This window comes from Sturnira hondurensis, unplaced genomic scaffold (genome assembly GCF_014824575.4).
Source record: "Sturnira hondurensis isolate 20B ecotype Veracruz unplaced genomic scaffold, ASM1482457v3 Scaffold0014432, whole genome shotgun sequence".
Classification (NCBI taxonomy): Eukaryota; Metazoa; Chordata; class Mammalia; order Chiroptera; family Phyllostomidae; genus Sturnira; species Sturnira hondurensis.
Window position 1 is genome coordinate 3759385 of NW_028087063.1, and position 21691 is coordinate 3781075.

General features: G+C 37.1%; 1 protein-coding gene across 1 annotated transcript in view; it reads left to right on the forward strand.

The window, feature by feature from the left end:
• DZIP3 (DAZ interacting zinc finger protein 3) overlaps positions 1-21691 on the forward strand; it is a 99802-nt gene that overhangs the window by 61815 nt on the left and 16296 nt on the right. The window contains 6 exon segments of the mRNA XM_037063359.1: positions 618-714; positions 2658-2746; positions 4283-4370; positions 11189-11314; positions 15492-15631; positions 18815-18931. Coding sequence (XP_036919254.1) covers positions 618-714; positions 2658-2746; positions 4283-4370; positions 11189-11314; positions 15492-15631; positions 18815-18931 — 657 coding nt within the window.

Sequence of the window (21691 nt, forward strand, 5' to 3'; positions counted from 1 at the left end):
GATTTGTTTTTATTCTGAGGTGCTAGGTGTAAGCACTGAGATCCAGTAGAAAGTATTTTCACACAGTGACCTAGCTTTATGATAATGGAAACCTTCTAGGTGCTGTTGTTGGGATACAGAAGGGCTTACAGAAACTCTGTGTAAAATTTATTCATAATGACAGTACCTGACATTTATTTAGTACTTATTATGTACCAAAAACAAAGTACTTTATTTATATTATCTGAATTAAATTCACTATAGCTCTTTGAGGTAAGTAATACAGGTTTTTCCAGTTTTACATGAGAGGAAACTGAGGTATAGAGAAATTCAGTAATGTGCCCACAGTTTCATATTTAAAAAATTGTAGAATTCAGATTCATCCTCAGACAACTTGATTTCATCCAAGTTTTAAATCATTCGTTCTATATTGACAGCTTTAAAACTTCTATACTTTTGCTAGTAAAGGATAACAGTTAGGCTTAAGTAATGTCTTCTCTTGCTTTTATATGCTGTATACTTTTAAAGAAATCATTAACTGTTCAGTGTATAGCTCATTACCTTCCCTTCTCCTGAATAAGGTAGAAAAGTCCGTCCTTGTTCAATGTTACTGACTCTTTAATGATCATGTATTTCAGATCTCAGTGGGAAATGGAGAAGCTTAATATGGAAAGCACGATTAAAGCATACTTAAGCAAACTGAATACAGAAACTAGCAGAGCGTTAACAGCTGAGGTGAGTGAGAGAGAGTTTGGGGGAGGCAGGTTTTACTTTTTTACTAATGTACTAAAGAATTGAAAAAAAGACTGCTTTTTGAATAAAGAGAAATAAGACATTTTAGGACCAGCCTGAATATCTCAGCTCCAACCTTTGTGCTTTTTTGACTCATTGGCGTGTACACAATCACTTCAATGTTGGTAATCTTACGTTCTTTTTCCTCAAATGACTCTGAGAAATTGGTCTGCTTCATTATATATAGCAAACACAGACATCTTGGGAAAATTCTCATAAAGCCAGGTCATGAAGTTTAGTTTGGCTAAACTTGGAAGAAGAATGTTTCACTGCTACCGCATCTCCCTTCTTGCTACTCCTTAGGGAGATCTTCCAAAAGCACATACACGTCATACAATCCAGTGTCCAAAACCAATGTACCTTATGGACCCAGAAAGTTTCCCACTTTCTCTAAGTTAGCTTAGAACCCCAAGCTAGGATCTTGCAAAAGAAATATGACTATATGTGTGTATGTAATTTTTGTTTATAGATAACCAGATTTGATATACAATAAAATTAAACTTTTGGAGAGTTCACTGACATTAAAATTCTTACAGATCTTCCCACCTCTGTCATAATAAGTGCTATTTTTTGGCAGAGTGCTCAGAAATCCAGAGGTCAATAACCAAGGTGTGATACTGGAACCAAAAATTTCTAGAGAGTGCTAGCTTTAACAACAGCAGCAACAACAAGAAAAAACTCAGGTTACCATAGGAGCTCAAATTTTTATTCTTTGTTTCACTGCTTTTAGTCAGGAAGTTTATTTCTACTTCCATTATTAATTTTAGAAACACGTAATGCTATCTAAGAGAATAATAAGGTGTTTTCAGTAATGGTGCAGAAGGGATCCCTGCTGTGGAATTGACATTGGACTAGGTGACCTCCAAGGCCCAATGGGACTGCATGGCCCTCTATGGTCTGATTATTTTCTTACCCCTTCATCAGTTGAAAAACAAACAGACAAGTAGCAGGAATTCTTTTGAGTGTTATTAATGTAATATCCAGGCTAGATCTAATATCAATTAAATTAGAATCTCTGGGACCAGGTGTCATTTTTTAAAAGTGGTTTAAAAACTTTGGGGATAGTTCCAGTGTATGTGCAAGTTTGAAAACTAACATTCTAAAACACCAATCCCAAAGAACCTATGCACCCCAATGTTCATAGCAGCACAATTTACAATAGCCAAGAGTTGGAAGCAACCTAGGTGCCCATCAGTAAATGAATGGATCAAAAAACTATGGTACATATACACAATGGAATTTTCTGCTGCAGAAAGAAAGAAGGAGCTCCTACTTTTTGCAACATCATGGATGGCACTGGAAAGCATTATGCTGAGTGAAATAAGCCAGGTGTTGAAGGACAAATACCATATGATCTCACTTTTAACAGGAAGCTAAACAGTAAAACAAACAAGCAAGCAAAATATAACCAAAGACACTGAAATAGAGAACAGGCTGACAGTGACCAGAGGGGAGAGGGGAAGAGAATTTCAGGGGAAATAGGGGAGGGATTTAGAGGAACATATATAAAGGATACATGGACAACAACTGAGAAGGGTGGGAATGGGAGGGAGGGGGGAGGATGGGGGGTGGGATGAGATGGGAGTAATAGACAGAAAACTGTACTTGAAAGTAATTAAATTAAAAAATTGGAAAAAAAAAAGAAAACTAACATTCTAGAATGTTACAAACCCAGTAACCATTGCATAAAAAGTTAGAATAGAAGATTGGATAAAAAAGCTTTTATAATGTATTGTGAATGGTTCAGAAACTTGGGTGCTATTGGAAGAGATTGGAAAATAGCTTAAAATTTATTCTAAATGACTGAGAAAAGAACTGTATTCATTCACAAGGATGCCTTCAACTTGTTTTTCTTTTTCTCAAAAGTCTGTAGGTGTATTTCTTAGTCTCATAGAGATTTTGGTTTGCTTCATCTAGAGCAGACTGAAAAGGAATGCCTCAGTCAGCTCTTCAGGGTGACTCACGTGGCAGCAAGGTAACAGCTCCCCCTTCCTTCGTGCATCTGATCTCAGAGATACTCACAGGTGGCTCCAAGGGTGAACATAACCTGTGATGTGTCTTACGTCCGTGACATCAGCCTTTGGAGTGCTTGTGTTTTTAAACCTCAAAAGTCACCTAGTCACTTTGATGCTTTTACTTTATTGCTTCTGCTAAAGCACTGAGAAGTCTACTGAATGCACTACTAGCTGCTGACAGATTTTTCTCTTCCTCTACAGTGAAATATATAAAAAATATCAGGCAGAGACATGTATGAAGACCAGATATTTACAAAGCAAGGTGGATTCTAAGTGGAAAACTTTCCTAATTCCTTTTCTTCTAAGGCTTGGGTTTTAAATACTTTTGGAGTATTTTGTGGGGAAGTCAGTATTAACACCTAAAATCATATATTAAAGGCAATTTCCTCCTGCGCTATATATGAATGATTTTCAAATATTGAGAAGGTTGCATGAGATTCCCCTTAATATTATAATTTTATGAAGTATTACTTCAAATTTCAAAAGTTAAATTAGAATTTCTGGAACCAAGTCTCATTATTTTTAATAATTATCATTTTAATGATTATGACCCTTCATATCTAAAGAATCAGGATCTCTGAGATTTAGCAAGATTCCTAGGATGTACTGATGTGCATTCAGGTCAGGGAAGCACCATTTTAAGTGATCAGTCTGTCTGCTTGCGGAGGGAGAAAAACCGCTCTGTAAATTAAAATGTTATCAAGCCTTTTTGTGCTCCTGTAGATGATCCCAATGATAAGTTCTCCAGCTCTTAAAGTTGTTGTACTGGGTGATGCCAGGCTGGGAATGTTTTAAGGGCTTTTTGGAAGGCTTTAAAATCTCTCCTCTGCAGATGGAAGACCTAAAAACCTCAACACTTTTCTATTTAAGTTATCTGGTGTGTTTGGCGATGCTGCTGCTGCGTGTGCGCAGTTTGTGCCTGATCCGTCCTTGCAGCGGAGGTACTTCTTTCTGATTTGCCCTCCCATATTGAATATCTTTTTCTAATTTGAGGAAGAGCCTAATAGGCCAACGGTAGCCTTGTGATGTCAGGTTTAATGTGAATGTAGTCCAAAACCTGCTTTCAGGATGAGTGTTCTCAGCATCGTGATTATTCCTGCATGGAGTGGTGAGGGCAATTTCTTTGTTTGGCTTTCACTGCCTTCCTACTTCGATGGAGGGATTCCTGTGCAGAGGATTTATAATATGTCCTAAAATATGTCACCAAGCTAGAAAAAAAGAAAACTTGGTTTGCTGATGCAGAAGTGTATTTTCTCTTGGAAAACAACCCTCCCCCACCCAAAAAAACTTATATGTTTCTGGTCTTTATTTTTATGTTTAATAATAAGCCCTTACATACAACTTTGTGCCCATTTTAAGTAATTGTTGGTGATGGAGGTGATTTTGTTGTTTTACATTATTTACATATATGCTAGAGAACATAATGGAAATTTTTGGAAATCTAATTAGCATATAAAAAGAAAGAACTTCCTGTTGTGTCTCCTTATTAACACTAGTAACCTACAGTCACTTCAGTTAAAGTCTTCAGTGGACAGTTGGAGTGCCATCGTGACAGATGTCAGAAACAGGATTGCATTCCTTAAGGTAAGTTGGGAAGTATATTTAGAATATATTGACTGAATGTTATAGGTGGTATATACTTGAAGAGAACATTAAATATGAAAAACAAATGCTAGAGAAATTTAAGGAAGAACATGATTTTCATTTCAGTTAAAGTTTATGAACTTTTTGAGGTTTTGTTACCCAACCAAAGTGGGAATTCACCTGCCCCTTGCCACCAATAGGCAAGTTCTAGAGGTAGAGGTTGGTGACAAAGGAAAGGTGTTTTTATTCAAATGCTGGGAGAATGGCAAACTCTTGTCTGAAAGGCCCCCTGTTCTGGGAAACTGAACCCAGCCACCCTCAGCCAAACCAAAACCAAAGGCAGTTTCTAGAGTTCCTTCTTTCATTCAAAATACGACTGCTTGAGTCCTGGCTGGTGTAGCTCAGTGGATTTAGCGCGGGCCTGTGAACCAAAAGATGGCGGTTCAATTCCCAGTTGGGGCACATTCCTGGGTTGCAGGCCAGTCCCTTGCAGGGGACACACTAGAGGCAACCATACATTGATATTTCTCTCCCTCTCTCCTTCCCTTCCCCTCTAAAGATAAATAAAATCTTTTTAAAAATACCACTGCTTGAGAACCACAGGCAGCTACTAAATGGTTATCCTGACAGCTTGGCTTTTCTCCCAGCCACTGTCAGGCCTCAGACAAATATCCTCTTGGAACCCATATGTGGGACCTTCTAGTCCTGCAAATACACTGGTCAGTACATTTGCTATGTTGGTAAGAGCCTATCCCTTTCTTCCCTTGGGTTTATTTATATTTGTTTTCCAGTGTGGGACCAGTGGACCAGTGCTTTCTCAGCCCATTTAAAGCATTAATAGCATTTAAGGAAGAGCTAACCCCTATTCTTTACAGACTATTCCAAAAAATTCAAAATGATGGGAAACTCCCAAATTCTTTTTATGAAGCCAGCATCATCCTAATTCCAAAACCAGATAGAGACACAACAAAGAAAGAAAACTTTAGGCCAATATCGCTGATGAACATAGATGCTAAAATCCTCGACAAAATATTGGCAAATCGCATCCAACAATACATCAAAAAGATCATACACCACGACCAAGTGGGATTCATCCCAGGGATGCAAGGATGGTTCAATATATGCAAATCAATAAATGTAATACACCAAATAAACAAAAGCAAAGACAAAAATCACATGGTCATATCAATAGATGCGGAAAAAGCTTTTGATAAGGTACAACACCCACTTATGATAAAGGTACTCAGCAAAGTGGAAATAGAGGGAGCATTCCTCAATATAATAAAGGCCATATATGAAAGACCTACAGCCAACATCATACTCAATGGGAAAAAACTAAAAGCTTTTTCACTAAGATCAGGAACAAGACAAGGTTGTCCACTTTCACCACTTCTATTTAATATAGTATTGGAAGCTTTAGCCTCAGCGGTTAGGCAAGAAAAGGAAATAAAAGGCATTCAAATTGGAAAGGAGGAAACAAAACTGTTATTGTTTGCAGATGACATGATAGTGTACATGGAAAATCCTATAGCTTCTACCAAAAAACTGCTCAAACTAATAAATGAATTTGGCAAAACAGCGGGATACAAAGTCAATATCCAGAATCAAAGGCATTAACAATGAATCAGCAGAAGCAAAAATCAAGAAAAAAATCCCATTCAATATAGCAAAAACAAAAATAAAATATCTGGGAATAAATCAAGGAGATAAAAGACCTGTATGCAGAAAACTACACAACACTGAAGAAAGAAATCAAGGAAGACATAAACAAATGGAAACATATACCGTGTTCATGGATTGGAAGAATTAACATCATCAAAATGTCCATACTACCCAAAGCAATTTATAGATTCAATGAAATACCTATTAAAGTACCAATGACGTATTTCACAGACATAGAACAAACACTTCAAAAATTTATATGGAACCATAAAAGACCCCGAATAGCAGCTGCAATGTTAAGAAAGAAGGACAAAGTAGGAGGGATCACAATACCTGATATCAAACTGTATTACAAGGCCACTGTAATCAAAACAGCCTGGTACTGGCATAAAAACAGGCACATAGACCAATGGAACAGAATAGAGAACCCAGAAATAAACCCAACTCTCTACAGTCAATTAATATTCGACAAAGGGGGCAGTATCATAAAATGGGGTAAAGATAGCCTCTTCAACAAATGGTGTTGGGAGAACTGGACAGCTACATGCAAAAAAATGAAACTCGAGCACCAACTTACATCATACACCAAAATAAATTCAAGGTGGATAAAAGACTTAAATATAAGCCATGACACCATTAAAGTCCTAGAGGAGAACATTGGCAGGAAAATCTCAGATATTTCACGCAGCAACATTTTTACTGATATGTCCCCTAGAGCAAGGACTATAAAGGAAAGAATAAACAAATGGGATCTCATCAAAATAAAAAGCTTCTGCGCAGCTAAAGAAAACAGCATTAAAATAAAAAGACAACCAACTGTATGGGAAAACATATTTGCCAATGATACCTCAGACAAAGGTTTAATCTCCAAAATATACAAAGAACTCACACGACTTCACTCTAAGAAGACAACTAACCCAATTAAAAAATGGGGAAAGGACTTGAACAGACACTTCTGCAAGGAGGACATACAGAGGATCCAGAGACACGTGAAGAGATGCTCAATATCGCTTGCTGTCAGAGAGATGCAAATTAAAACCACAATGAGATACCACTTTACCGCGGTGAGAATGGCTATCATAAACAAAGCAATAAACAACAAATGTTGGAGAGGGTGTGGGGAAAAGGGGACTCTGGTCCACTGTTGGTGGGATTGCAGACTGGTACAACCATTGTGGAAAACAGTATGGAATTTTCTCAGAAAACTAAAATTGGACTTGCCTTTTGACCCAGCAGTTCCACTGCTAGGATTGTATCCTAAGAACCCTAAAACACCCATCCCAAAGAACCTATGCACCCCAATGTTCATAGCAGCACAATTTACAATAGCCAAGAGTTGGAAGCAACCTAGGTGCCCATCAGTAAATGAATGGATCAAAAAACTATGGTACATATACACAATGGAATTTTCTGCTGCAGAAAGAAAGAAGGAGCTCCTACTTTTTGCAACATCATGGATGGCACTGGAAAGCATTATGCTGAGTGAAATAAGCCAGGTGTTGAAGGACAAATACCATATGATCTCACCTTTAACAGGAAGCTAAACAACAAAACAAACAAACAAGCAAAATATAACCAAAGACACTGAAATAGAGAACAGGCTGACAGTTACCAGAGGGGAGAGGGGAAGAGAATTTCAGGGGAAATAGGGGAGGGATTTAGAGGAACATATATAAAGGATACATGGACAACAACCTAGAAGGGTGGAAATGGGATGGAGGTGGGAGCACGGGGGTGGGATGAGATGGGAGTAATAGACAGAAAACTGTACTTGAAAAATAATTTTAAAAATTGAAAAAAATAAAAAATAAAAATAACATTAAAAATAAATAAATAAATAAATAGATTTTATCTTCTATTCTGTCTTTAACAGCAAGTACAGCTTCCATTTGTGCCTCTTCCCTGCTTGTTGTAGGGATCAATGAGTCTTAATCAGACATTCTAATATCTATGCTATACTATTTATGTTACCCTTTTGGAAAATATAGTACCTTAACCCAGCAGACACATACAGTTTTCCAAAATACTTTTTAGGATGGAATAATTTTTATTATTGTAACAGATCTGGGGGTAAAAAAAGAAAAATGTATGAGATATTTAGGGACAGATCACTTTCAACATAAGCACTTATGCTTGTAGGAGAATTTTGGAATGTCATTTCTACAAGTAGTTGAGTAAATTAAAGAACTCAAAAATTATGTAAATTGTATGGAGTTTCACTGTGTTTCAAAAGCAGAATCCAAAGCTAAAAATATTATATGACGTACATTCTGATCTTTAGATTAGAATGATACTATTGCATTTTTGGTTAATCTGCTTTTTGTAAAATAATGTATTATGGACATTATTATTTTAGGCTTGGAACACCATCATACCTAACTTCTCTGATAGAGAATGTGTTAGGTGGATGAAAGAGATACCCAAGAGATTCCCTGTAATTGTACAGTAAGTTACACATACTCTTGGTGGGATTTCTAGAGACTCTCTGCCTTCTGCCCATATTCAATCTACAGCCTCTAGGTTGGTAACTCTCCTGTCACTGTAAGTATGAAATGGCTCCAGAGACTCAAAAGCTAGATACATTATTTTTTGAGGTTTCCTGAAGCCAGACCAGCATAAGCTGTCTGATAGTAGAGATATTCTGTAGCTGACAAACATAGGCAAATCCTTACCTCTGCACCTTAATCCTTCAGAGGCTGTTTTAGTTCTGATGTAGCTTCCCAGGTTTGGTCAAGGGCAAAAACCCACTAGCAGTGAGGCCCTATGGAATTCATAAGCATCCTTCTGCTAACATCTGAGAGGAATAAGTGTGTCCTTTGTGCTTCCTAGCAGATTCACTGCTGTGCTTGGTCAGCGCTGACAGTGTGTTAGAATGCAGGCATCAGTGACCACTGAGCATTAGTGGAACAATTTGAAGGCACAAGTGCTAGAAATGCAAATATAGTATTTATTATACTATAAATTAAGATGGTGTCATATAGTGGAGATACACTAGCGATCTGGGTTCAGGTCCTAACTCTGAATCCAGTTGGTCTTCAGAAAATGAATTGTTCTAGACTTCAGTTTTCTCATTTATATATCAGGAAATTGTCCTAGGTGATCTGATCACTAAAGTCCATCTGTCTCTGAGATCCTAGTACCATAAGAAATGATCACTGGGTTTTAAATATACAGTAGTCTAACCTGAGAAATCTATAATAATGGGTACTATTCTCAGCTTAACCTGATATTTTTTTATGTTTTATTAAATTTTGTTTTATGTGCCCTGGCTATCTAATCCTCAAAGTATTGTTAGGTAATAGTGGTCCTCAAAGAGAGCAGAACTATTGGCTCATTCATTTATTCACTCATTCATTTTTAAAAACTTTACATTATAAAAATTTTGAAGCATATATAAAAAGAGAATAGTGTAATGAACCTCTGTGAACCCAAGAACCAACTTCAACATTATCATTTTGTCAGTCTTGTTTCATGTCATTTCTTCCTCCCCACTGGAATATTTTAAAGTAAACCTTACATATCATATAATATTGTCTGTATATACTTTCGTATGTATTCCTAAAAGATGAGGGCTCATATTATCGGGTATAACCATTGCCCTGCCCAGGTGGCTCAGTTGGCCAGGGCACGCACCTAGGTTGCATGTTCAGTCTCCCATTGGAGTCTGTACAGGAGAAAACTGGCCCATGTTTCTCTCTCTCTCTTTCTCTCTCTTTCTCTCTCTCTCTTTCTCTGGTATCAATGAACATATCCTCGGGGGAGGATTGGAAAAAAATCCCCTCATTTTAAAAAAACAATCTAAGCATGGTTTATACTTTTCATTGGCTGATTGTTTTGCTTTAAAACTGTAACAGCTACCCAACCCCCTCTCCTCTATTCATGTCATTTATTTGTTAAGAAATTCAGTCATTCATCTGTTCAACTTCCCACATTATTGATTTAACTAATTTTATCCTTCTAATATCATTTTACATGTTCTACTCTTTCCTATAAGCTTACCATTAGATCCAGACTGTTGGTTAGAATCAGGTTCAGAGTTTGGGGTAAGAGTGCTTTACAGGTGAGGATGTACATGATGTATATGTGAAGGCATGCAATGTCTTTCCTTTATTAATGTTAAGAATTAAATGTCAACCTCATCTATTCATTGTAAAGTTCCTCATTAACTTTTGACATATTGGTACTTAAAGATCATTAAGTAATGATCCTAAATATCAATACTGATACTCAATTTTTTTAATTCAACAAGTGGTTGAACTCCTACTTTATGCCTATGCTAAAACTGGCACATGGTAGATGTTCAATAAATCTGTCTCTTTTTTATTCCAGCCAATAAAATATTCGTCCCATTGGCAGATGCTAAGAAGGGTTTTCTTTCCACAACCCAGGAGAAGTGTAGTAATAGTCATGAGCATGTTTACAAGTCATTGCTGGGGGGGTTAGGCCCCAGGCACACCCAACTTTAGTTTTCTACTGTCCGTGAAGCTAAACATAAAGTCAGAATTCTATCAGATGGTAAAAGATCCCTCTGTTACATAATAGCAAAGGTAATATTATCTATAGACAACTTTGGTTCTTTAATGGAATTTCTGAGTGTCAATATTGCTCATCAACAGTGATGGTACTCACTGAGAATCTCCTTTGCATAGTTCTGTGTTATCCATTTGGGAGGGAACCTTAAAGATCACTTAACCCAACTCTCTTATTTTACAGATTAGTAACTTGGCATCCAAGGTTACCCAGCTAGGTGGGAAAAAAGTGGGGCTAGAACCCTCTTCTTTTTTTAATTTTAATTTTAATTTCATTCTTGTTCAAGTACAGTTTTCTGTCTTATATTCCCAGCCCTGCCTCCCCAGTGCTCCCCACGTCCCTCCCATTTCCACCCCCCATCTTAGTTATTGTCCATGTGACCTTTATACTTGTAGAACCCTCTTCGCTTCTCTGTCTCATTGTTCTTTAGTATATGTCACTGTCCTTTGCTATTTGAATATTCATATATTTAACCAATTTTATGACAACATTGTTTCTATTGTGCTTTGTAACTAGATTTTAAATCATTGTTTTTCTCCCAACATTGCTTTATGAGTTTACATCATTGTCCATATGAATAGATGTGTGGGGGGTTTTCTTTTTATTTTTCACTCTTTCTATTTTAGATGCAGCAGTTCTTGGGAGGACTCCTTGTGAAAGAATCTTTCTTTAGACCTGTGCTCACTGTTCCTCAAATGCCTGCTGTTACCCCTGGAGTCATCTCTGCACCTGGCCAACTGAGACCCACCCTGGTACCTAGCGGTTCTTGGTGGAATGGATCTTAACTGGTTATTTATCACTCAGTGGACTTCCAGAATGGATGTCCATCTTCTCTTTGTTCATTGATTTGGTAAATGACAATGACAGTGTGGTTGTCGTGGTAATGATGGTAAGTGAGTGATAATTGAATAAATAGTTTTATGTGAAGCACTATGTTAAAGGCATTACATGTGCTATTTAATTATTACATTAATTGATATTAGTGTTTGGATACAAAGATAAATACATTTTTATAGTAAGGAATCCTTACAGTTACACTTTGGTTCAACAAAAAATAACAATGAGGGCTAGGTTGATATTTTAATAGCTGATTTATATTTAGCATGATTGTTGAGTAGGTTAAAAAGTAAAGAAGTTAGTGGCCAAGATGGAGATGTAGCATCCAGTGGCCAGGATGGAGGACATTTTGCATCCTTGCATGACCAAAAGAAGGACAACAAAATTAAAAACAAAAAATAAGCAGAACTGCCAGAAAACTGAACTGTACGGAAGTCCAACAACCAAGGAGTTAAAGAAGAAACATTCATCCAGATGGGTAGGAGGGACAGAGACAGGCAGCCAGGGTAGAGAGGACTCACAGCACGGTGGGGGCTGGTGGACCAAAGCAGGTAGTTCCACATTTGTGTGCGGATAAACCAGGAAGAATAACTGGAGAGCAAGATAGACCATACAACTCAGGGTTCCAGCGTGGGAAGAGAAATCCTCAAAACCTATGATTGTAAAAACCTGTGGGAGTTGAGGCAGCAGGAGAAACTGCCAGCCTCACAGGAGAGGTAGCTGGAGAGACCCATAGGGTCCTAGAACATACACAAACCCACCCTGGGAATACCTGGGAATCAGCACCAGAAGGGCCCACTTTGCTTGTGGGTGGAGAAGGAAGTGACTGAAAGCTGCCGAGAGCTAAGCAAGCAGCATTGTTCCATTTCGGGCCCCTCCCCCACAGATAGTGCCACAACACAGAGAAGTGGGTTGCCCCACCTTAGCGAATACCTAAGGCTCTGCCCCTTATTACATAACAGGTGATCTGAGACAAAGAAATATGGCCAAAATGAAAGAACAGATCAAAGCTGCAGAAAAAATGCAACTAAGCAATGAAGAGATAGTCAATCTATCAGATGTAGGGTTCAAATACTGGTAATCAGGATGTTCAGAGAAATGGTTCAGTATGGTTGCAAAATATTGTAGAAAGTGAAGGCTATGCAAAATGAAATAAAGGAAAATGTGCAGGGAACCAACAGTGAACGTAAGGAAACTGGGACTCAAATCAACGGCTTGGAACAGAAGGAAGAAATAAACATTCAACCAGAACAGGATGAAGAAACAAGAAGTCAAAAAAATGAGGAGAGGCTTAGGAATCTCAGGAACAACTTTAAATATTCCAACATCCAAATCACAGTGGTGTCAGAGGGAGAAGAGAGCAAGGAATGGAAAACTTTTTTGAAGAAATAATGAAGGAGAACTTCCCCAATCTAGCAAAGGAAGTAGACTTCCAGGAAGCTCAGAGTCCCAAAGAAGTTGGACCCAAGAAAGCACACACCAAGGAGCATCATTATTACGTTCCCCAAGATTAAAGATAAGCAAAGAATCTTAAAAGCAGCAAGAGAAAAGGGGTCAAGAGAAAAGGAGTTCCCATAAGGTTATCAGCTGATTTCTCAAAAGAATCTTTGCAGGCAAGAAGGGGCTAGAAAGAAGTATTCCAAGTTATGAAAGGCAAGGACCTACATCCAAGATTACTTTATTCAGCAAAACTATCATTTAGAATGGAAGGGCAGATAAAGTGCTTCCCAGATAAGGTCAAGTTAAAGGAATTCATCATCACCAAGCCCATATTATATGAAATGTTAAAGGGACTTATCTAAGAAATAGAAGCAGATCAAAAACTATGAACAGGCCCTGGCTAGCGTAGCTCAGTGGATTGAGTGTGGGCCTGCGAACCAAACAACTGCGGTTCGATTCCCAGTCAGGGCACATATCTTGGTTGCAGGCCAGTTCCCAACACAACAGGGGATGCACGAGAGGCAACCACACATTGATATTTCTTTCCCTCTCTCCTTCCCTTCCCCTCTAAAGATAAATAAATAAAATATTTTTAAAAAACTATGAACAATAAAATGACAACAACTCACAGCTATCAAAAATGAACCTTAAAAAAAAAACAAAAAAAATGAACTAAGCAAACAACTAGAACTGGAACAGAATCACAGAAACGGAGATCACAGGGAGGGTTATCAGTGGGAAGGGAGAGCAGGGAGAAAGGGGGGAAAGGCACAGGGAATAGAAGCATCCATGTAAGCTTGAAATAGGGGAAGGTTAAGAATAGTATGGGAAATAGAGAGGCCAAAGAAATTATATGTATGACACATGGACATGAACTAAGGGGGAGAATGCCGGTGGGAGGCAGGGTACAGGGTGGAGGGGAATAAAGGGGAGAAAAAAATGGGACAACTGTAAGAGCACAACCAATATGATATATTCTTAAAAAGCAAAGAAGTCAAGTCACAATGAATTAAATTATGCTACAAAACTAAAGACACATTTTGTTTAAACACACATATATGTATGTTCAATAGGACAGTATTTATCAATAAATAGACAATATATAAATAGTATCACCTTGGAATGTGTTATAAATCTTCCTAGCTACAAATTGCTAGATAAGCCTCATCCAAACATGAAGAAGCAATAGAGAAATGTAAAATGAGTAGAATTATTAGTTGTAATCTTGGTTAAGGCAAACTGTTTTATTAAAATAAAAATATTTTCCCAGAAGATTATGTTAAATATAATTAACAAATAATTTTCTGCCCTGGCTGCTGTGGCTCAGTGGTTGAGGGCTGGCCTGGGGACCAAAGGGCTGTCTGTTGGATTCCCAGTCAGGGTAGCCACCTGGGTTGTGAGCCAGGTCCCCAATGGGGGCCACGTGATAGGCAACCATACATTGATGTTTTTCTCCCACTCTTTCCCTTCCCCTCTCTCTAAATAAATAAATAAAATCTTTTAAAAATGTTTTCCCTATTTTGACTTTCCTGTAAGCACATTCTAGTCAGTTTTTTTCTGTACATATATATTGCTCACAGTCTCCCTTTGAAATGTATTGTCTGAGGAACTCTGCTTATTTTTGTAGTGGCTGCCTCTCTGCACACCAATATATAATATTGACTAGGTGCCACATCTTTCTATTACCATGATTTCGCAGTGTTGCTCATGTAATTAGTTCCTGTACCATTCTGTAAGGAACTGTGATACAATTTTATCGAGAAAACATTAAAGTACCTCAACCTTCTAATAAGATTACTTTCTGATTGCAGGGGAAAAGCTCGATGCTGAGGTAAACCCGCATTTCTTCTCTGACTTACTAGGCTTTGTGTGAGTTATTCCAGTGGCTGTTAGTAGTTGCTAGTTTTCATGAGTAATAACCTTATATATCTAAATAACTTGTAGAGTCCTAGGTAAAAGATGCCATGTTTTAATTATCACAGTAATCAGATTTGCACTCTAAAGTATTCACTTATTGATATTAATTAGCTAGAATCTTAATGGTTCTGATAAGCAACTACCATAAAATATAGGGAAAACTTTGATGTTTTTGTAGCTGAGGTGTCACTATAAGTTCCTCACCACCTTTGTAACATTCGTGAGACATTGGGTGCGCATTCTAGTAGTATTCACATCTTTATTAATTTTTTTGAAAATTCAACTCTATTATTTTTCTAATTATAAAAGTAGTATATGCTAATCATAAAAACAAATAATATAGAAGTACATAAATACATACAAAATATATAATAAAGAAATATACAAAGCAGAAAGCAAAATTACCCTGCAATTTAATTTTAGGAAATAATCACTACTTACAGATTGCTTTATGACTTTTAGACCTTTTTCTGTACATAAATAAACAGCCTTATGTACTTCTGTATGTATTTGCAATTAACTGAGACTAGTATGTCCCATTTTAAAAATAAGCATAATATGAACAATTAGAAATATTGTTGTGCTGGTTAAGAAAAAATTTAAAAAGGAACATGTATGTTAATATTCCTCTTCTTTATTCTATGCATTTTTTGAGGTATGAAAATATCATGTTGGCATGGAATGTTACTTGCTAGTAACTGAAGCTGCTGGGTTAGAACTCTCTGTTCCTTACAGGTGCCTGGCACAGCCCGGACTATGCCAGCGCTGGCGGGAGAGGCTGTGCCTCCCAGTGCAGGTCTGGGAAGTGATGTCCTGATGACGAATTGGGAGAACATTACAGACAGACTGAAAACTGCCTTTCCACAACAGACCAGGTACCTTAGTTTGTGCTTAGCAGTGAGAACAAATTATACTCTGTAGCCCATAGCCATAATTAAAGCAATGAAACATTTCAGAGAAACATAACACGCACACACAAGTACAGCTGTTTCCTTACCATGGCCTTTGTAAGGCAAATGAAATGTATCAAGGGGGGATTGTGTTCATTACAAATGCTAAACCTCTTCACAGAAGTTATTAGTGCTAAGTCATGAAAGAATACATTCTTAAATTTAGTTTTGCCCATATACCGAAAGTGCAACTTATTGTAAACTTATCCAATTTTGATGCTACCAGCTGCAATAATTAATAACCTATTTCCAAAGTGAACTTTAAGTTGACAGTATACCATAGACAGCCAAGCATCATCAGGTCTTACTTTCCTATTTTCTTAGTTTTATTGAGAATCCTTATAGTTTCTTTATTAGGCAACACAGTTGAATGTAAGAAATCATAATTTTACTGTTCTTTTCACAGTTCTGACATTAGTGGAAAGGTAATTATTTCTCCTCCTCCAGAAATGAAGTTTCTTTTATCTTTACCCTTGTATCCAAGGACATAACTCTAGTTTTCACCTGTACTTTTATTTGAAGAGTAATACTTTTATTTAATGTACATAGTATCATACCACAGGATAGATTATGAATAGAGAGGTAAATATGAGTTATAGGATAGGCAGATAAATATTATAATGAATAGATAATGAAAATAGAACTGTAATACAATTATTATTGTACAAAAATGTATGTGCAGACTTTCTTTGGGTTAATGGACCATGAGAATTAAAAAAAAAACCTATCAATTAAAATATTTTAGGTTTTTTTAAAAAAATTGGTATGTCTCTTTTTAAATATATTTTATTGATTATACCATTATTGTTGTTCTATTTCCCCCTTCATTCCCCTCCACCCTGCACACCCCTCTCCCCCCTTCCCCCCCTTTAGTTTATGTCCACTTGTCTCAAGTTCTTTAGATTCTATATTTCCCCTACTATTCTTGCCCTCCCACTATTTTTTACCTACCGTCTATGCTACTTATTTTCTGTATCTTCTCCCCCCTTCTCCTCCTCCCACTCCCCTGTTGCTAACCCTCCATGTGTTCTTCATTTCTATGGTTCTGCTCCTGATCTAGCTGTCCTCTTGGTTTGCTTTTGTTTTAGGTGTGGTTGTTAGTAACTGTGAGTTAGCTGTCCTTTCACTGTTAATATTTTTTATCTTCTTTTTCTTATATAAGTCCCTTTAGCATTTCATATAATAAGGGCTTGGTGATGATGAACTCCTTGAATTTGATCTTATCTGAGAAGCACTTTATCTTTCCTTCCATTCTAAATGAAAGCTTTGCTGGATAAAGCAGTCTTGGCTGTAGGTCTTTGGATTTCATGACTTGGAATACTTCTTTCTAGCCCCTTCTTGCCTGTAAGGTCTCTTTTGAGAAATCCACTGACAGTGTGATGGGTACTCCTTTGTAGGTGACTGTCCCCTTATCCCTTGCTGCTTCTAGGATTCTCTCCTTCATTTTAATCTTGGCTAATGTAATTATGATGTGCCTTGGTGTGTTCCTTCTTGGATCCAACTTCTTTGGGACTGTCTGAGCTTCCTAGATTTCCTGGAAGTCTATTTCCTTTGCCCGACTGGGGAAGTTCTCCTGTATTATTTGTTCAAATAAGTTTTCCACTCATGGCTGTTTCTTTTCCCCTTCTGGTACCCCTATAATTCGGATGTTGGAACGTTTAAAGATGTCCTGGAGGTTCCTAATCCTCTCCTCATTTTTTTGAATTCTTGTAACTTCACTTTTTCCTGTTTCCGCATTTCTTTCTTCCTTCTGGTCCACCCCCTTGATTTGAGTCCCTGTTTCCTTTCCATCACTATTGGTTTCCTGTGCATTTCCCTTCATTTCAATTAGTTTAGCCTTCATATGTTCCTCCAATTTGTGGCTAAAATCAACCAGTTCTGTGAGCATCCTGATTACCAGTGTCTTGAATTGTGCATCTGAGAGGTTTGCTATTTCCTGGTCATTTAGAGTTATTGGCTCAGAGGCTTTGAGTTCTTCTTGAGCCATATTTTGGACTGTTTGTGCCTGTTACGTATGAGGAACAGAGCTCTAGGTGTTCACCAGGGCCAGGCGACCCAGTCGCTGGGTTGTGACGCTGTATGTGTGGGGCGGGGCCAAAGGAAATCAATGGTGGGCACCCTTTGCTTCCTCCCTCCGCCACCACCGAGGGCCGCGCGATCTGTCCCTCTGCGCGAGAATGGGCCTCGAGATTCATCCCACTGCTTGCGAATGTGCGACCTCGGTCAGCTGCTGCTGGGTCCGTCTCCCTGCTCACTCCCACCGTCTGGAGCCCTCACTGGGTCCGCCTGATGCTACCCCAGATGCCTGGGCGCCTGGGGTCAGGGGATCTTTCCTGCCCAACCCTGCTCCGCTGCTGGCTCAGCCCCTCTTACTCATCCGGTAGAACGGTTCCGTCGTTGTTGGACTTTCGTATAGTTCAATTTTCTGTTCTTTGGCTGTGTCTTTGTTCTCCAAACCTTTGTTGTATTCAAACTTGGTTGTGGGAGAAGGCACAGAGTTTCCACCTACACCTCCATCTTGGCGGAAGTCCAAAATCAGTATGTCTTTTAATCTTTGCTTTTCTGTTCTATTTAATATTTGTTTTCTGTGTCTGAGTTTTACAAAAGTAAAACTGTTAAGAGTGATAGAGGAGAGAAAGGCCAATAATACTATAGTTAGAAAGGAATATTTAGTTTTAGTCAGAGAGCACTGAGAGATGTGTATAAAAAGCTCAGTACATACATAAGTAGGTAACAAACAAATTTCACACACTGAGCTTTCAAAAACAGTTAAAATATCTTTTTTAAAGTAAATTTATTTTAATTCTTGTTCAAGTACAATTTTATGTCTTTTACTCCCATCCTAGAAAATATCTTTTTGAAAAGAAAATAAATGCAAAACTCTATCACTCAACGCATTTAGTATCATTAGTAAATCATTAGGACTTTTCCTTTTGATTTAAGATAAATGCAGTTGGACCTATGATCACTGTTTCAGATCAAAGATTCAAAGGGTCATGTCAATATGATACATATTAATCAAACAACAGGAATTTATACCTTGTGTGGGGAGCACACCCTCAAAGCAGTAGGGAAAATCACCACTGCTCTTTCCTTTGTCTTTCCTAGAAAGGAGCTTACATATTTCTTACAAAAATTGGAAAATCCTCATGGGAAGTCCTTGTATGGACTGACATTTGATGAAATGCTTTACAAGATTTCTCAATTTATTGACCCCAAGAGATCTCAGGAAAAAAAAGAGTGAAAAAACTATATCTTTCTTATCTATGGTAGTTAGCTTTTTAAAAAATATGTATATACATTTATATTGTTTTGAGGCATAATTGAAACATGACAAACTGTACATACTTAAAATGTACCATATGATACATTTTGATATATGTGTATGCCCATGAAATCATTACTTCAATCAAGGTAATGAATATATCTATTACCCACAATACTTTTCTCATGCCCCTTTATAATGAATCTCTGCTGCCCCTCCCAGTACTCATTAGGAGAAGCACAGTGCTATTTAATAATGCTCTTTGAGTATAATAGAGATTTCTTGGTGGGAGGTACTTTACTGTCAAGTAGTTTAAGGTGATTTTAGTGTATAGGTAAAAACATTAAGATAGTCGTGAATTCAAAGTTATTTTTACTTTTGCTCTACATCTGAAACTAAGGCTCTTTTATTTTTATTTTTTGTGAAATATAGTTGACTTACAATATTATATTAGGTAACAGGTGTACAACATTTAAGTACCTTACAAAATGGTCACCATATGAAGCCTAGTAACCATCTGTTACCATATAACAGTATTGCATTATTGACTGTGTTTTCTATGTTGTATACTACATCCCCATATCTTATTTATAACTGGAAATTTTTACTTATAATCCTCTTCAACTCTTTTGTTCATTTCCTCCTACTTCCCTCAGCAACCATCAGTTTGTTCTTTGTATTTATGAATCTGTTTGTTTTATTTGTTCATTTGTATTGCACTTTAGATACCAGATATAAGTGAAATAATACAGTATTTGTCTTTACCTATTTGACTTACTTTACTTAGCATAACATCCATGTTGTCTCAAATACCAAGATCTCATTCTTTTTAATGACTGAGTAATATTCCATTGTGTGGGTGAGTTTTTCCATGTGTGTGTGTTAATCTACATATAGATAGATAGATACACATACCACATCTTCTTTATCCATTTATCTGTCCATGGACATTTAGGTTGCTTCTGTATCTTGGCCATTGTAAATAACACTGCAATGAACATAGGAGTCATTATATTTTTTCAAATCAGTGGTTTTGTTTTCTTCCAATAAATATACAGAAGTAGAATTGCTGGATCAAATGTTAGTTCTTATTTTTAATTCTTTAAAGAAACTTACACCAACAATGCAAGAGGGTTCCCTTTTCTCCATATCTTTGCTGACACTAATTTGTTGTCTTTTTGATAAGCTATTTGATAGGTGTAAGGTGATATCTCATTGTGGTTTTGATTTGCATTTCCCTGATAACTCGTGATGTTGAGCATCTTCCTATGTATGTCTTTTTGAAAAATGTCTATTTAGATCCTCTGCCTATTTTTAGTTGGATTTTTTGATATTAAGTTATATTAGTTTTAAGTTATATTAGTTTTTATATTTTGGATATTAACCCCCTATTAGGTATACCACTTGCAAATATCCTCTGACATTCAGTAGGTTATCTTTTTATTTTGTTGATGGTTTCCTTCACTGTGCAAAAGTTTTTAGTCTGATGCAGTCCCATCTGTTTATTTTTTTTTTGTTGTTGTCATTTCCCGAAGAGATGCTGCCATAAAAATACTGTTAAGAATGATGTCAAAGTGTTTACCTCCTGATTTCTCCCTTGGAGTTTTACTTCAGGTTTTACATTTAAGTGTTTTATCCATTTTGAGCTTATTTTTGTGTATGGTGTAAGAAAGTGGTTCTGTTTCATTCTTTTTTTTTTAATATTTTATTTATTTATCTTTAGAGGGGAAGGGAAGGAGAGAGGAAGAGAAACAGCAATGTATGGTTGCTTCTCATGCATCCCCTGCTGGGAACTGGCCCCTGCGGGGAACTGGCCTGCAACCCAGGCATGTGCCCTGACTGGGAAACAAACCGCGATCGTGTGGTTCGCAGGCCCGTGCTCAATCCACTGAGCTACACCAGCCAGGTGTTTCATTCTTTTACATGTATTTGTCTAGTTTTTCAAACACCATTTATTGAACAGATTGTGTTTTCCCCACTGTATGTTCTTGCCTTCTTTGTCACATAAATATGGGTTTATTTCTGGTCACTTTCTTCTTGTCTATTTATCTATGTTTGTGTTTTTGCTGGTACCATACTGTTTTGATTACCATAAGTTTATAGTATAGTTTGAAAACAGGGTGTGCGATACTTTCAGTTTTGTTGTTATTTCTCAAGATTGCTTNTGCAAATATCCTCTGACATTCAGTAGGTTATCTTTTTATTTTGTTGATGGTTTCCTTCACTGTGCAAAAGTTTTTAGTCTGATGCAGTCCCATCTGTTTATTTTTTCTTTTGTTGTCATTTCCTGAAGAGATGCAGCCATAAAAGTACTGTTAAGAATGATGTCAAAGTGTTTACCTCCTGATTTCTCCCTTGGAGTTTTACAACTTCAGGTTTTACATTAAAGTGTTTTATCCATTTTGAGTTTATTTTTGTGTATGGTGTAAGAAAGTGGTTCTGTTTCATTCTTTTACATGTATTTGTCTAGTTTTTCAAACACCATTTATTGAACAGATTGTGTTTTCCCCATTGTATGTTCTTGCCTTCTTTGTCACATAAATATGGGTTTATTTCTGGTCACTTTATTCTTGTCTGTTTATCTCTGTGTTTTTGCTGGTACCATACTGTTTTGATTACCATAAGTTTATAGTATAGTTTGAAAACAGGGTGTGCGATACTTTCAGTTTTGTTGTTATTTCTCAAGATTGCTTTGGCTATTTGGGGTCTTTGTCACTCAA